The sequence below is a fragment of the Sinohyriopsis cumingii genome, chromosome 7, assembly GCF_028554795.1.
Source record: "Sinohyriopsis cumingii isolate HCF-2022 chromosome 7, ASM2855479v2, whole genome shotgun sequence".
NCBI classification, from domain to species: domain Eukaryota; kingdom Metazoa; phylum Mollusca; class Bivalvia; order Unionida; family Unionidae; genus Sinohyriopsis; species Sinohyriopsis cumingii.
The window spans coordinates 51,735,563-51,753,977 of record NC_142967.1 but is presented as its reverse complement, the minus strand read 5'-3'; the positions used below and the strand labels follow the sequence as shown (position 1 = coordinate 51,753,977).

At 37.4% G+C, this 18,415-nt stretch overlaps 1 protein-coding gene across 1 annotated transcript; it reads left to right on the top strand.

The window, feature by feature from the left end:
• The first annotated feature begins 3,840 nt into the window (after positions 1 to 3,840).
• LOC149795235 (uncharacterized) lies at positions 3,841 to 14,142 on the top strand. Its single transcript, XM_089964967.1, has 3 exons — positions 3,841 to 3,902; positions 5,899 to 6,227; positions 13,455 to 14,142. The coding sequence occupies exons 2-3, from the start codon at positions 5,908 to 5,910 to the stop codon at positions 13,765 to 13,767; spliced, it is 633 nt and encodes a 210-aa protein (XP_089821093.1). The 5' UTR covers positions 3,841 to 3,902; positions 5,899 to 5,907; the 3' UTR covers positions 13,768 to 14,142.
• The last annotated feature ends 4,273 nt before the right edge of the window (positions 14,143 to 18,415 follow it).

Below are 18,415 nucleotides of genomic sequence, written 5' to 3'. Positions count from 1 at the left end.
AACTTCACGTCTGCAATATGTCGTTGTTTGGAATTTTATTCCCAAGGTCATGAACATGGATCGCTTGATCAATCGTATATAATGGATACCCTTCAGGTCTTGTTTGATTTTTCTCGTCAAGTAGGATATAAAGACGGGTTGAAAGATCACAATAATTATATCCAGGAAGATGCTTCTCGCCAGGACACCTAGTCCATCGAGCCCCTGGTAATTTTCCCAGTGAAGCAGTGATATCCCCGCCTGTTGCATGCAGAATGCATTTGTAGTTTTTGTACCACATTTAACACTCTTGCCCGTAAGTGCACGCTTTCTATTCCTCGTCGTTATTGTACTTATTTCACTGGTATTGGTGGGTACTATGCATAGAATACAATATAATGCCATCTACTTATTATATTTCTTCGAGGGGCCCCGAGTTGTCTAAAGCGGTTATCGTTACGGAACATTGCTATCTCACCTGAGTCTGCGTGGGTTCGAGTCTCGGATTCGGCCAATGTGGGTATGTGAGAAAGCTTGACAGTAGTTTTTCGTGGGTCGGTGGTTCTTTCCGGGGTTTTCCGGGGTTTTCCTCCACCATTACTTCTGGCCGCCATGTATAGCCTATCGTGTGCTGAAACATTGCATTAAACCGCACAACAACAACAAACAACATGGATGTAATTGACTTCTCAGCAATTGGAAAACAAGAGCCAGTCAAGCATCATCGAGCGCTACCAAATTCTATCAGAGCAATTATCATAGGTCTATAAGGGTCTGGTAAGAGGCTATTTCTACTTGGACGAGGATGGTAATGATCGTATTGATTTTATTACGATCAACGATGCACCGTTGGTAGATGATCTCAACGAGGTATAAACATTCTCGTAGTATACGATGATGTGATACTAGACAAACAATCGAATCCAGTTCGGATATTTTCCCGAGGCAGATACAAAAACACCGGTATTATATATGTTACTCAGCGATATGTGAAAATACGTAAAGTGATCATAGATAACTGCAATATTCTGATTTTGTTTAATGGTGTTGATACCCACACGCTAAGAAACATCCACCAGGCTTGGTATTCAGGGGACATTGATATGATGAAGCTTAAAAACTTCTTCTCAGAAGTTTAGAAACTTCTTCGCAAAAGCGCGAGCGATACCTCATGATTTTTACTATACATTTACATGATTCTCAGTCGCGATATCGCACTGGTCTCGATAATATATTTGGTCGAGAGTCCTGCCACTTGATAGCTACGTTTCTATACAGACAGTAATAGAGAAGAGGATGACGCTTAATAGTGAATGATCGGATCGGTAAACGAGGACGCATACAAATGAGCACACATATACATTCACTGAGACGTGCGCTCTCATAGCTATGTACAGCATGTTCCTTGTTCAAGTGTAGACAAAACATATGGTCACAAGTCACATCGCAATGCTACCTATAAGTTGCAAAGGTATCTTATGACGCTTGCACATTTTGCATGGCTCACCTTTTTCTTGACGTACCAATACTTCTGGTGCAGGTGATTCAAAAACGCAAACGTTTCATGCTTAGTTGATTGCGATTTTCATGCTCTTGTTGCTCTGCCAGCATTGACAGTATCGTTGGTAATGCTTGTAATAATTTTCAAATTTACATACACCTTGGTACCCATTGTAATTTTGTCTTAATCCGTTGGTCATTTGCTCTTAAATGCTTAATAGACGATTTCTGTTCTTACAAAAGAGCTATACATTTAAGGTTTCTTTGCATCAGGGATAACCCAAAACGTATGTTAAGACGATTACATTGAGCTGCACTGCCGCTACTTTTACATCTACTATCTTGTGCAAAGGAGACGATGTACACTTTTCCAGCGTACATACAAACAAATGCTTTCTGGAGTAAGACCTGGTTTAAATTTTTTATCAGGTAGATAGTCATACTTCGTGACAAGGCAATGACTTTGGCTATGCTGCCGAAGCCAGTCTAAGGTTTTATTCATATTTAAATTGTTCGAAAGAACTCGTAGGGAACAATTTCACTTGTTTTTAAAAGCTTTCCACTCTGTCTATCCCAGACGGGAACATCATATCTAAATGAAAATCCTTTATCACTTGATAGTAAACATGAAACTGATGACAACTGCGCCTTATAACAGGCAGCCCTCCCCTCTCCCCCCCCCCCCCCCCGACTTGCTGCAGGTGGGTATAGACAGTGGATCCACAAATGGTGGTCGCCTACCAAGCAATGTTTGGATGGGTTTTTGCCAAAACATCAGCTCGCTAAAATCATGATACATGAATGACTGCAGACTACAAAGCAGTGAAAAAGCTGGTTATTTGTTTGGGTGGAGTGTACCTGTAAGCGGCATTTAGAAAATCTCGACGCATGTCATAGACGAACGGCATTCGTCGGCTGATATGGTGAGTACACATTCACAATTGAAATTAAACAACAGTGAGAACAAATATTAACATACTATCTGTCTATCATGTCATGCCTTCTTTAGCAACATTACTGTAATCGCCATCGGACTATCGTGTCCGTTTAACGACAATCCAGATAGTGAGTCTCTAAACCAAGAAGCCTGCACTTCTAATATGGCCAGTGCAAGCGCAGGCATTGATGCCGATTTTAAGGTCGTGTACTTAATTAACGATAATAGCATCATGCCGTTCAGCAAAATCAGCGAAAACGTGATTTGGTTCATATCGCTGTTATTCAAAACAAATTTTAAGAATGATAGTTGTTTCACTCACGGCTGAAACAGCGAAACTAGCCACATGACAGACACCTGATTGTAATTCAATCACCACAATGGAAATCGTAGTGATGGAACATGGTTAACGCCTTTAAGCCGTACAAACGTAGACATACGTGTTCACGTTGGCAGCAGTAATTAGTCTGTAGTTCCCATTAACGCCTTACATGAAATATTTACAACTAGATTTGCGTTTTTGTTTGTCGCTTTAAACTCCCTCAGGTGTTTGGACCTCAATGGGAACGCACAAGCATTGGAAATTGCAACCATTCTGACCATCTTTGGCTTCCTCAGTTAGAAATCGAACTATACCTATCTCGAAGGCGAGAATAAATAGCATTTAGACATAAGCGAACAAGAAAAATAATTTGTGCAGTCACTGTGTTTATAATTGTAATACCTTCCTTTTCTGATATTTTAGTGATCATTAAGAAAGAAGAGAAATGTTAAAAGCAGCGGTGTGTCATCCGGATCAGTAAAGTGTGCATCAATGTATTTACAAACTGTGAGATAACCGTTTTATGAAGCACTATACAGACACATTGGAAACGTATACTTGGTCCATTGGAACAAGATATTAAAAGTCAGTTGAATGTACATTAGCCGTAGCATCCTTGCAATCTCATTCCTTCCTCTCTATTCACTTATTTTGAATTAACATTGAAATATTACAAGTTTTGCAGAAAGCAATAGAAATCGTGAAGTCGGATCCCTTTACAGTATGAAATTGGAAAGCAACAACAGTAATACCCTTTTCGCTAACACTGATGGCTAGTAGTTATGCTTACTATATTAGTAAATTCCAATGACATATCTGTCTTTATAGTAATGTTGAAGGTTAATAAATTAAACTTCATTAAGCTAATGAAACTCTTCACGATAGCTCTAGATGTAGACGTGGCTGTTTTGTTGTTGTTGTGAAATTATGTTTGCAAATGCTATGCGGAAAAATCCGTAAATATTTCAAGTCTCAAATTAATCTTGTTGAATAATGTGTTTCCTTCTTCTTTATCAATCATCGTCTTTGATTAAATGTGACAGATACTTAGTCTAAAATTGGTATAAAAGTGCTGCATATCTGACGAAGCAGCACAGGCAACTGCCAGTCCTTAGTCGAACGTTCAGGTCTTTAGTGTCCTTTACATCGGCACCAACCATACAGGTAAGTGACATTATTGAAAATGCTAATTAACTTTCGTGATTAACCCGCATAATATACCCTTAGAAAGTTAGAAATAAATAACAATTTTAACATTTTTAGAAGATGAATGTCTTACTATACGCGAAAGGGAAGTCTCAAGAAAGGTAAACCTCTCTTGATCGTGCTTTACAGAAAAAGATACTGTTCTAAATTATTTGTAAAACATACCATTCTAGTATTGGATCTAATTACAAAATCTTTATCCACAGCCTATTTTAGCAACATTTTCATTTTGTAAGAATAAAATATTTTATGCATTCGGTAAACAATGTCTGTATCACTACGATGTCTACAAGAGCTCTAAATGTGTATAGGGATGTGCAAATCATTGCTCATATTTTATTTTAATAAGACCATTGAAAAATCAACACCTAACAATGTATTACTTCGAGGAACATAATATCGATTTACAAATAAATATTTCAATGCATCCTTTCTTTTCAATACTCTGCAGGAACATTTTATTTTGTTTTGTATTTAAATGTTATCATCAATGTTCGTATTTAGACGCATATGTGTTTAGAAATTAGTTATTTTCATATTAAGTTTTGCAAAGTTGCATAGGAACAGCTGGATGATAAAGCAGATTTTTTTAATAAATGAAAAGAAGATGCATTGCACAAGTATACTTAATGATAATTACGTCCAATTTAATTCATCGTGAAAAATATCAAATAAAAGAGACCTGGGATAAGAACAGGTAATACATCTTCAGTACTTAAAAACGAAAAAATGCAGAAGACGTTTAAGGTTTAGAACCATTAGTTCTTATAGATGAGAATGTTTATTTCATATAAACAAAACATACATATTTAAATATTAAACAGTTTACGTGTGGTGTTCATTTTATTGGTTTCACTCATCTACCTAGTAACTTGTGAAAGCTACGAAAGAGATATACAATGACAATGCAGAGCAGGAATGAAGTCTTAGATTTTCAGACTGTTAACCTAAACGTTTCACTTAAGGCTATTTAATTGTTCACTATGGAACTTAATTTGTCTAACATCGCGAAACGTGATGATGGCAGCTCGTCGAGTCGATCATTCACTTTCTTACCTTACATATATATATATATATATATATATATATATATATATATATATATATATATATATATATATATATATATATATATATATATGTATATATATATATATATATATATATATATATATATATATATATATATATATATATATATATATATATATATATATATATATATATATATATATATATATATATATATATCTATATACTGCGTTTCACAAGCAAGAATTGATCTTCAAACTAATGCTTATTTTCTTCTATTGCAATATATGAACTAGACGGGTGGTATAAGATATATGAAAAATGAAGTTCGTCGTCGATGGGACATTAATATTAAAAGTAGTGAAATTCTCTTAAGGAGACTTCATTTTTTTCCCATCAAAACCTATTGTAAAGTCATGCGGTCTTTTAGCGAGAGTCGGGTATATTTCTCCTTCAGAAGCATGACACTATACACACACGTATATTTTCAAGCAGCCCAGTATAGGAGATCTCGATATCATTAGGCAGTTCCAGAAGATGGTGCCCAGGAATTGACCCCATAACGGAGCTCGAATAATCTCGAGAGTATTAATTTAATATTCTAAAATTTGGAGGTGATGGAATCGATGCTTTATTAAGAAATTTACCTTGAGCACCAGTAAAAACGCATGGAATCGATATAGTTCAATTTTTGAACCTTAAATATACTTTTTTTATTATTAATATTTTAGTTTTCCATTGAGACATTTACAATTACCTTGCAACAAGGACACTATGGAAGCAAACCCCTTCGTCTTTCATTCTTTAAAGCAGAAGATATAATATCAACATGCATGCGGAGGAATCGTATAAACCATACCACGAAGCAAAACGTTTGTTTCATTTAATATTGTCATTTATTTTGTAAACGTACTTTCTCTAGCAGACGGAAATGAAGACTGCACTTCTCCTAGCCTGCATAGTAGGTGCTGCCGTCGGTACATTCTACGGTGGCCATGGCGGCTATGGCGGTTATGGTGGCTACGGAGGATATGGTGGCTACGGCGGACATGGCGGCTATGGTGGCTATGGTGGCTACGGCGGTTATGGAGGATATGGAGGTCATGGTGGCTATGGAGGATATGGTGGATATAGTAGCGGCAGGGGCTTGGGCTGGGGATTGGGATTCGGCGGTGGATATGGGGGATATGGAGGATACAGCGGAGGCAAGGGGTGGGGTTTAGGATTCGGCGGAGGAATTGGAGGATTCGGAGGTGGATTTGGCTGGGGTAGAGGTGGCTACGGATACAGCAAACGCCATGGAAAGTAAGAAATATCAGTCTTGCCCGTAACATGTTTGTCACATCTTATGCCTGATATACGAGTTTGACTTAAACGTTAGCTTATCAACCTGAATTTCAAGTTATTTTCTACATTTATTAGCTCTCTAGATTCGAATGAACAAAGCAAATTAGTTTTCAAGATGCATATCCTTAGAAAACCAATACTGTACTTTATTTTTGCAACTCACCCACTGCAAATGCTCTTAATGCCTCTCATTTCTTTTACAGATATTAGGAAAATCTCATAGAACCAAAGACGGAGACGAAAAAGAAAGGAATAGCACGCGATAATTGAATCATTTTTGTATCCATTGTTGTATGTTATGACTTAATAAATTGTTTCATTGAAGATAATAAAAGGACATTATAGTCATTATTTTATTACATTCTATAATCTTTCTCTCTCTATATATATATATAGTCAACCTTTAAACCTATTACTGTAAATAAATTTGCTCTTTCTGTAACTGTATTTGTTCTTTTTATAACTGCATTTGTCTTTCTGTCTCTCTTTCTTCCTTATCAAACTGCATTTGCATCTGTTTTTCTTTTTCTCTTTCCTGTCTCACTCTTGATCGTATTGATATCAAAACAACCGTTCAGCATGTGTTCGATACAATTATTCAACGATTGCCAGATCACAATGAATCGCAGTGTGCCATCGTCTGATTGTGTTGTTATGTTATTGCATCGGAGATGTTATTGCACCAAGAAACTCTCCGCAACGATCAACATGTAACGACTGTGGCCATCGCAGGCCGCCACGTTCATAAATTCGTTCAAAAGTAGATTGAACTTTAGTTGCTGTCTTTGTTGATAGTTGTTCTGATTCTTTATATCTACCTGCAACGTCAGCAACAGTCAACACGTAATTTGATGTTCGCGATTGACGTCTACCAGTTTTAATAGTATCATGTGGTAAAAACAAAATATCTACTTGATGAACTTCATTTCGAGTGTTGACATCAAAATGTGCGTACTGAATTTGTTTAGGTGGTGGCAATAAATGTGCCATATTGCCTGTCGTGCTAACCAAATTTCAGTAACAGAACGTGCGACCCCTGCTGCATCAGCAAATTTACTAATCGCTGCTCTACCCCTCCAATATCCTCTTGGGCTATAATAGTCCATATAATAATTATCCATGTTTAAATACAGGACCCTAGCACTAGTATACCTTTCATCGCAGACGTTATTAAAATTAGCAAACGATTATCTGAGATATTTATCTTTTACAGACTTTAGAGTCTGAATCAACTTCACGTCTGCAATATGTCGTTGTTTGGAATTTTATTCCCAAGGTCATGAACATGGATCGCTTGATCAATCGTATATAATGGATACCCTTCAGGTCTTGTTTGATTTTTCTCGTCAAGTAGGATATAAAGACGGGTTGAAAGATCACAATAATTATATCCAGGAAGATGCTTCTCGCCAGGACACCTAGTCCATCGAGCCCCTGGTAATTTTCCCAGTGAAGCAGTGATATCCCCGCCTGTTGCATGCAGAATGCATTTGTAGTTTTTGTACCACATTTAACACTCTTGCCCGTAAGTGCACGCTTTCTATTCCTCGTCGTTATTGTACTTATTTCACTGGTATTGGTGGGTACTATGCATAGAATACAATATAATGCCATCTACTTATTATATTTCTTCGAGGGGCCCCGAGTTGTCTAAAGCGGTTATCGTTACGGAACATTGCTATCTCACCTGAGTCTGCGTGGGTTCGAGTCTCGGATTCGGCCAATGTGGGTATGTGAGAAAGCTTGACAGTAGTTTTTCGTGGGTCGGTGGTTCTTTCCGGGGTTTTCCGGGGTTTTCCTCCACCATTACTTCTGGCCGCCATGTATAGCCTATCGTGTGCTGAAACATTGCATTAAACCGCACAACAACAACAAACAACATGGATGTAATTGACTTCTCAGCAATTGGAAAACAAGAGCCAGTCAAGCATCATCGAGCGCTACCAAATTCTATCAGAGCAATTATCATAGGTCTATAAGGGTCTGGTAAGAGGCTATTTCTACTTGGACGAGGATGGTAATGATCGTATTGATTTTATTACGATCAACGATGCACCGTTGGTAGATGATCTCAACGAGGTATAAACATTCTCGTAGTATACGATGATGTGATACTAGACAAACAATCGAATCCAGTTCGGATATTTTCCCGAGGCAGATACAAAAACACCGGTATTATATATGTTACTCAGCGATATGTGAAAATACCTAAAGTGATCATAGATAACTGCAATATTCTGATTTTGTTTAATGGTGTTGATACCCACACGCTAAGAAACATCCACCAGGCTTGGTATTCAGGGGACATTGATATGATGAAGCTTAAAAACTTCTTCTCAGAAGTTTAGAAACTTCTTCGCAAAAGCGCGAGCGATACCTCATGATTTTTACTATACATTTACATGATTCTCAGTCGCGATATCGCACTGGTCTCGATAATATATTTGGTCGAGAGTCCTGCCACTTGATAGCTACGTTTCTATACAGACAGTAATAGAGAAGAGGATGACGCTTAATAGTGAATGATCGGATCGGTAAACGAGGACGCATACAAATGAGCACACATATACATTCACTGAGACGTGCGCTCTCATAGCTATGTACAGCATGTTCCTTGTTCAAGTGTAGACAAAACATATGGTCACAAGTCACATCGCAATGCTACCTATAAGTTGCAAAGGTATCTTATGACGCTTGCACATTTTGCATGGCTCACCTTTTTCTTGACGTACCAATACTTCTGGTGCAGGTGATTCAAAAACGCAAACGTTTCATGGTTAGTTGATTGCGATTTTCATGCTCTTGTTGCTCTGCCAGCATTGACAGTATCGTTGGTAATGCTTGTAATAATTTTCAAATTTACATACACCTTGGTACCCATTGTAATTTTGTCTTAATCCGTTGGTCATTTGCTCTTAAATGCTTAATAGACGATTTCTGTTCTTACAAAAGAGCTATACATTTAAGGTTTCTTTGCATCAGGGATAACCCAAAACGTATGTTAAGACGATTACATTGAGCTGCACTGCCGCTACTTTTACATCTACTATCTTGTGCAAAGGAGACGATGTACACTTTTCCAGCGTACATACAAACAAATGCTTTCTGGAGTAAGACCTGGTTTAAATTTTTTATCAGGTAGATAGTCATACTTCGTGACAAGGCAATGACTTTGGCTATGCTGCCGAAGCCAGTCTAAGGTTTTATTCATATTTAAATTGTTCGAAAGAACTCGTAGGGAACAATTTCACTTGTTTTTAAAAGCTTTCCACTCTGTCTATCCCAGACGGGAACATCATATCTAAATGAAAATCCTTTATCACTTGATAGTAAACATGAAACTGATGACAACTGCGCCTTATAACAGGCAGCCCTCCCCTCTCCCCCCCCCCCCGACTTGCTGCAGGTGGGTATAGACAGTGGATCCACAAATGGTGGTCGCCTACCAAGCAATGTTTGGATGGGTTTTTGCCAAAACATCAGCTCGCTAAAATCATGATACATGAATGACTGCAGACTACAAAGCAGTGAAAAAGCTGGTTATTTGTTTGGGTGGAGTGTACCTGTAAGCGGCATTTAGAAAATCTCGACGCATGTCATAGACGAACGGCATTCGTCGGCTGATATGGTGAGTACACATTCACAATTGAAATTAAACAACAGTGAGAACAAATATTAACATACTATCTGTCTATCATGTCATGCCTTCTTTAGCAACATTACTGTAATCGCCAACGGACTATCGTGTCCGTTTAACGACAATCCAGATAGTGAGTCTCTAAACCAAGAAGCCTGCACTTCTAATATGGCCAGTGCAAGCGCAGGCATTGATGCCGATTTTAAGGTCGTGTACTTAATTAACGATAATAGCATCATGCCGGTCAGCAAAATCAGCGAAAACGTGATTTGGTTCATATCGCTGTTATTCAAAACAAATTTTAAGAATGATAGTTGTTTCACTCACGGCTGAAACAGCGAAACTAGCCACATGACAGACACCTGATTGTAATTCAATCACCACAATGGAAATCGTAGTGATGGAACATGGTTAACGCCTTTAAGCCGTACAAACGTAGACATACGTGTTCACGTTGGCAGCAGTAATTAGTCTGTAGTTCCCATTAACGCCTTACATGAAATATTTACAACTAGATTTGCGTTTTTGTTTGTCGCTTTAAACTCCCTCAGGTGTTTGGACCTCAATGGGAACGCACAAGCATTGGAAATTGCAACCATTCTGACCATCTTTGGCTTCCTCAGTTAGAAATCGAACTATACCTATCTCGAAGGCGAGAATAAATAGCATTTAGACATAAGCGAACAAGAAAAATAATTTGTGCAGTCACTGTGTTTATAATTGTAATACCTTCCTTTTCTGATATTTTAGTTATCATTAAGAAAGAAGAGAAATGTTAAAAGCAGCGGTGTGTCATCCGGATCAGTAAAGTGTGCATCAATGTATTTACAAACTGTGAGATAACCGTTTTATGAAGCACTATACAGACACATTGGAAACGTATACTTGGTCCATTGGAACAAGATATTAAAAGTCAGTTGAATGTACATTAGCCGTAGCATCCTTGCAATCTCATTCCTTCCTCTCTATTCACTTATTTTGAATTAACATTGAAATATTACAAGTTTTGCAGAAAGCAATAGAAATCGTGAAGTCGGATCCCTTTACAGTATGAAATTGGAAAGCAACAACAGTAATACCCTTTTCGCTAACACTGATGGCTAGTAGTTATGCTTACTATATTAGTAAATTCCAATGACATATCTGTCTTTATAGTAATGTTGAAGGTTAATAAATTAAACTTCATTAAGCTAATGAAACTCTTCACGATAGCTCTAGATGTAGACGTGGCTGTTTTGTTGTTGTTGTGAAATTATGTTTGCAAATGCTATGCGGAAAAATCCGTAAATATTTCAAGTCTCAAATTAATCTTGTTGAATAATGTGTTTCCTTCTTCTTTATCAATCATCGTCTTTGATTAAATGTGACAGATACTTAGTCTAAAATTGGTATAAAAGTGCTGCATATCTGACGAAGCAGCACAGGCAACTGCCAGTCCTTAGTCGAACGTTCAGGTCTTTAGTGTCCTTTACATCGGCACCAACCATACAGGTAAGTGACATTATTGAAAATGCTAATTAACTTTCGTGATTAACCCGCATAATATACCCTTAGAAAGTTAGAAATAAATAACAATTTTAACATTTTTAGAAGATGAATGTCTTACTATACGCGAAAGGGAAGTCTCAAGAAAGGTAAACCTCTCTTGATCGTGCTTTACAGAAAAAGATACTGTTCTAAATTATTTGTAAAACATACCATTCTAGTATTGGATCTAATTACAAAATCTTTATCCACAGCCTATTTTAGCAACATTTTCATTTTGTAAGAATAAAATATTTTATGCATTCGGTCAACAATGTCTGTATCACTACGATGTCTACAAGAGCTCTAAATGTGTATAGGGATGTGCAAATCATTGCTCATATTTTATTTTAATAAGACCATTGAAAAATCAACACCTAACAATGTATTACTTCGAGGAACATAATATCGATTTACAAATAAATATTTCAATGCATCCTTTCTTTTCAATACTCTGCAGGAACATTTTATTTTGTTTTGTATTTAAATGTTATCATCAATGTTCGTATTTAGACGCATATGTGTTTAGAAATTAGTTATTTTCATATTAAGTTTTGCAAAGTTGCATAGGAACAGCTGGATGATAAAGCAGATTTTTTTAATAAATGAAAAGAAGATGCATTGCACAAGTATACTTAATGATAATTACGTCCAATTTAATTCATCGTGAAAAATATCAAATAAAAGAGACCTGGGATAAGAACAGGTAATACATCTTCAGTACTTAAAAACGAAAAAATGCAGAAGACGTTTAAGGTTTAGAACCATTAGTTCTTATAGATGAGAATGTTTATTTCATATAAACAAAACATACATATTTAAATATTAAACAGTTTACGTGTGGTGTTCATTTTATTGGTTTCTCTCATCTACCTAGTAACTTGTGAAAGCTACGAAAGAGATATACAATGACAATGCAGAGCAGGAATGAAGTCTTAGATTTTCAGACTGTTAACCTAAACGTTTCACTTAAGGCTATTTAATTGTTCACTATGGAACTTAATTTGTCTAACATCGCGAAACGTGATGATGGCAGCTCGTCGAGTCGATCATTCACTTTCTTACCTTACACATATATATATATATATATATATATATATATATATATATATATATATATATATATATATATATATATATATATATATATATATATATATATATATATATATATATATATATATATATATATATATACTGCGTTTCACAAGCAAGAATTGATCTTCAAACTAATGCTTATTTTCTTCTATTGCAATATATGAACTAGACGGGTGGTATAAGATATATGAAAAATGAAGTTCGTCGTCGATGGGACATTAATATTAAAAGTAGTGAAATTCTCTTAAGGAGACTTCATTTTTTTCCCATCAAAACCTATTGTAAAGTCATGCGGTCTTTTAGCGAGAGTCGGGTATATTTCTCCTTCAGAAGCATGACACTATACACACACGTATATTTTCAAGCAGCCCAGTATAGGAGATCTCGATATCATTAGGCAGTTCCAGAAGATGGTGCCCAGGAATTGACCCCATAACGGAGCTCGAATAATCTCGAGAGTATTAATTTAATATTCTAAAATTTGGAGGTGATGGAATCGATGCTTTATTAAGAAATTTACCTTGAGCACCAGTAAAAACGCATGGAATCGATATAGTTCAATTTTTGAACCTTAAATATACTTTTTTTATTATTAATATTTTAGTTTTCCATTGAGACATTTACAATTACCTTGCAACAAGGACACTATGGAAGCAAACCCCTTCGTCTTTCATTCTTTAAAGCAGAAGATATAATATCAACATGCATGCGGAGGAATCGTATAAACCACACCACGAAGCAAAACGTTTGTTTCATTTAATATTGTCATTTATTTTGTAAACGTACTTTCTCTAGCAGACGGAAATGAAGACTGCACTAGTTCTCCTAGCCTGCATAGTAGGTGCTGCCGTCGGTACATTCTACGGTGGCCATGGCGGCTATGGCGGTTATGGTGGCTACGGAGGATATGGTGGCTACGGCGGACATGGCGGCTATGGTGGCTATGGTGGCTACGGCGGTTATGGAGGATATGGAGGTCATGGTGGCTATGGAGGATATGGTGGATATAGTAGCGGCAGGGGCTTGGGCTGGGGATTGGGATTCGGCGGTGGATATGGGGGATATGGAGGATACAGCGGAGGCAAGGGGTGGGGTTTAGGATTCGGCGGAGGAATTGGAGGATTCGGAGGTGGATTTGGCTGGGGTAGAGGTGGCTACGGATACAGCAAACGCCATGGAAAGTAAGAAATATCAGTCTTGCCCGTAACATGTTTGTCACATCTTATGCCTGATATACGAGTTTGACTTAAACGTTAGCTTATCAACCTGAATTTCAAGTTATTCTCTACATTTATTAGCTCTCTAGATTCGAATGAACAAAGCAAATTAGTTTTCAAGATGCATATCCTTAGAAAACCAATACTGTACTTTATTTTTGCAACTCACCCACTGCAAATGCTCTTAATGCCTCTCATTTCTTTTACAGATATTAGGAAAATCTCATAGAACCAAAGACGGAGACGAAAAAGAAAGGAATAGCACGCGATAATTGAATCATTTTTGTATCCATTGTTGTATGTTATGACTTAATAAATTGTTTCATTGAAGATAATAAAAGGACATTATAGTCATTATTTTATTACATTCTATAATCTTTCTCTCTCTCTATATATATATAGTCAACCTTTAAACCTATTACTGTAAATAAATTTGCTCTTTCTGTAACTGTATTTGTTCTTTTTATAACTGCATTTGTCTTTCTGTCTCTCTTTCTTCCTTATCAAACTGCATTTGCATCTGTTTTTCTTTTTCTCTTTCCTGTCTCACTCTTGATCGTATTGATATCAAAACAACCGTTCAGCATGTGTTCGATACAATTATTCAACGATTGCCAGATCACAATGAATCGCAGTGTGCCATCGTCTGATTGTGTTGTTATGTTATTGCATCGGAGATGTTATTGCACCAAGAAACTCTCCGCAACGATCAACATGTAACGACTGTGGCCATCGCAGGCCGCCACGTTCATAAATTCGTTCAAAAGTAGATTGAACTTTAGTTGCTGTCTTTGTTGATAGTTGTTCTGATTCTTTATATCTACCTGCAACGTCAGCAACAGTCAACACGTAATTTGATGTTCGCGATTGACGTCTACCAGTTTTAATAGTATCATGTGGTAAAAACAAAATATCTACTTGATGAACTTCATTTCGAGTGTTGACATCAAAATGTGCGTACTGAATTTGTTTAGGTGGTGGCAATAAATGTGCCATATTGCCTGTCGTGCTAACCAAATTTCAGTAACAGAACGTGCGACCCTTGCTGCATCAGCAAATTTACTAATCGCTGCTCTACCCCTCCAATATCCTCTTGGGCTATAATAGTCCATATAATAATTATCCATGTTTAAATACAGGACCCTAGCACTAGTATACCTTTCATCGCAGACGTTATTAAAATTAGCAAACGATTATCTGAGATATTTATCTTTTACAGACTTTAGAGTCTGAATCAACTTCACGTCTGCAATATGTCGTTGTTTGGAATTTTATTCCCAAGGTCATGAACATGGATCGCTTGATCAATCGTATATAATGGATACCCTTCAGGTCTTGTTTGATTTTTCTCGTCAAGTAGGATATAAAGACGGGTTGAAAGATCACAATAATTATATCCAGGAAGATGCTTCTCGCCAGGACACCTAGTCCATCGAGCCCCTGGTAATTTTCCCAGTGAAGCAGTGATATCCCCGCCTGTTGCATGCAGAATGCATTTGTAGTTTTTGTACCACATTTAACACTCTTGCCCGTAAGTGCACGCTTTCTATTCCTCGTCGTTATTGTACTTATTTCACTGGTATTGGTGGGTACTATGCATAGAATACAATATAATGCCATCTACTTATTATATTTCTTCGAGGGGCCCCGAGTTGTCTAAAGCGGTTATCGTTACGGAACACTGCTATCTCACCTGAGTCTGCGTGGGTTCGAGTCTCGGATTCGGCCAATGTGGGTATGTGAGAAAGCTTGACAGTAGTTTTTCGTGGGTCGGTGGTTCTTTCCGGGGTTTTCCGGGGTTTTCCTCCACCATTACTTCTGGCCGCCATGTATAGCCTATCGTGTGCTGAAACATTGCATTAAACCGCACAACAACAACAAACAACATGGATGTAATTGACTTCTCAGCAATTGGAAAACAAGAGCCAGTCAAGCATCATCGAGCGCTACCAAATTCTATCAGAGCAATTATCATAGGTCTATAAGGGTCTGGTAAGAGGCTATTTCTACTTGGACGAGGATGGTAATGATCGTATTGATTTTATTACGATCAACGATGCACCGTTGGTAGATGATCTCAACGAGGTATAAACATTCTCGTAGTATACGATGATGTGATACTAGACAAACAATCGAATCCAGTTCGGATATTTTCCCGAGGCAGATACAAAAACACCGGTATTATATATGTTACTCAGCGATATGTGAAAATACGTAAAGTGATCATAGATAACTGCAATATTCTGATTTTGTTTAATGGTGTTGATACCCACACGCTAAGAAACATCCACCAGGCTTGGTATTCAGGGGACATTGATATGATGAAGCTTAAAAACTTCTTCTCAGAAGTTTAGAAACTTCTTCGCAAAAGCGCGAGCGATACCTCATGATTTTTACTATACATTTACATGATTCTCAGTCGCGATATCGCACTGGTCTCGATAATATATTTGGTCGAGAGTCCTGCCACTTGATAGCTACGTTTCTATACAGACAGTAATAGAGAAGAGGATGACGCTTAATAGTGAATGATCGGATCGGTAAACGAGGACGCATACAAATGAGCACACATATACATTCACTGAGACGTGCGCTCTCATAGCTATGTACAGCATGTTCCTTGTTCAAGTGTAGACAAAACATATGGTCACAAGTCACATCGCAATGCTACCTATAAGTTGCAAAGGTATCTTATGACGCTTGCACATTTTGCATGGCTCACCTTTTTCTTGACGTACCAATACTTCTGGTGCAGGTGATTCAAAAACGCAAACGTTTCATGGTTAGTTGATTGCGATTTTCATGCTCTTGTTGCTCTGCCAGCATTGACAGTATCGTTGGTAATGCTTGTAATAATTTTCAAATTTACATACACCTTGGTACCCATTGTAATTTTGTCTTAATCCGTTGGTCATTTGCTCTTAAATGCTTAATAGACGATTTCTGTTCTTACAAAAGAGCTATACATTTAAGGTTTCTTTGCATCAGGGATAACCCAAAACGTATGTTAAGACGATTACATTGAGCTGCACTGCCGCTACTTTTACATCTACTATCTTGTGCAAAGGAGACGATGTACACTTTTCCAGCGTACATACAAACAAATGCTTTCTGGAGTAAGACCTGGTTTAAATTTTTTATCAGGTAGATAGTCATACTTCGTGACAAGGCAATGACTTTGGCTATGCTGCCGAAGCCAGTCTAAGGTTTTATTCATATTTAAATTGTTCGAAAGAACTCGTAGGGAACAATTTCACTTGTTTTTAAAAGCTTTCCACTCTGTCTATCCCAGACGGGAACATCATATCTAAATGAAAATCCTTTATCACTTGATAGTAAACATGAAACTGATGACAACTGCGCCTTATAACAGGCAGCCCTCCCCTCTCCCCCCCCCCCCGACTTGCTGCAGGTGGGTATAGACAGTGGATCCACAAATGGTGGTCGCCTACCAAGCAATGTTTGGATGGGTTTTTGCCAAAACATCAGCTCGCTAAAATCATGATACATGAATGACTGCAGACTACAAAGCAGTGAAAAAGCTGGTTATTTGTTTGGGTGGAGTGTACCTGTAAGCGGCATTTAGAAAATCTCGACGCATGTCATAGACGAACGGCATTCGTCGGCTGATATGGTGAGTACACATTCACAATTGAAATTAAACAACAGTGAGAACAAATATTAACATACTATCTGTCTATCATGTCATGCCTTCTTTAGCAACATTACTGTAATCGCCATCGGACTATCGTGTCCGTTTAACGACAATCCAGATAGTGAGTCTCTAAACCAAGAAGCCTGCACTTCTAATATGGCCAGTGCAAGCGCAGGCATTGATGCCGATTTTAAGGTCGTGTACTTAATTAACGATAATAGCATCATGCCGTTCAGCAAAATCAGCGAAAACGTGATTTGGTTCATATCGCTGTTATTCAAAACAAATTTTAAGAATGATAGTTGTTTCACTCACGGCTGAAACAGCGAAACTAGCCACATGACAGACACCTGATTGTAATTCAATCACCACAATGGAAATCGTAGTGATGGAACATGGTTAACGCCTTTAAGCCGTACAAACGTAGACATACGTGTTCACGTTGGCAGCAGTAATTAGTCTGTAGTTCCCATTAACGCCTTACATGAAATATTTACAACTAGATTTGCGTTTTTGTTTGTCGCTTTAAACTCCCTCAGGTGTTTGGACCTCAATGGGAACGCACAAGCATTGGAAATTGCAACCATTCTGACCATCTTTGGCTTCCTCAGTTAGAAATCGAACTATACCTATCTCGAAGGCGAGAATAAATAGCATTTAGACATAAGCGAACAAGAAAAATAATTTGTGCAGTCACTGTGTTTATAATTGTAATACCTTCCTTTTCTGATATTTTAGTTATCATTAAGAAAGAAGAGAAATGTTAAAAGCAGCGGTGTGTCATCCGGATCAGTAAAGTGTGCATCAATGTATTTACAAACTGTGAGATAACCGTTTTATGAAGCACTATACAGACACATTGGAAACGTATACTTGGTCCATTGGAACAAGATATTAAAAGTCAGTTGAATGTACATTAGCCGTAGCATCCTTGCAATCTCATTCCTTCCTCTCTATTCAC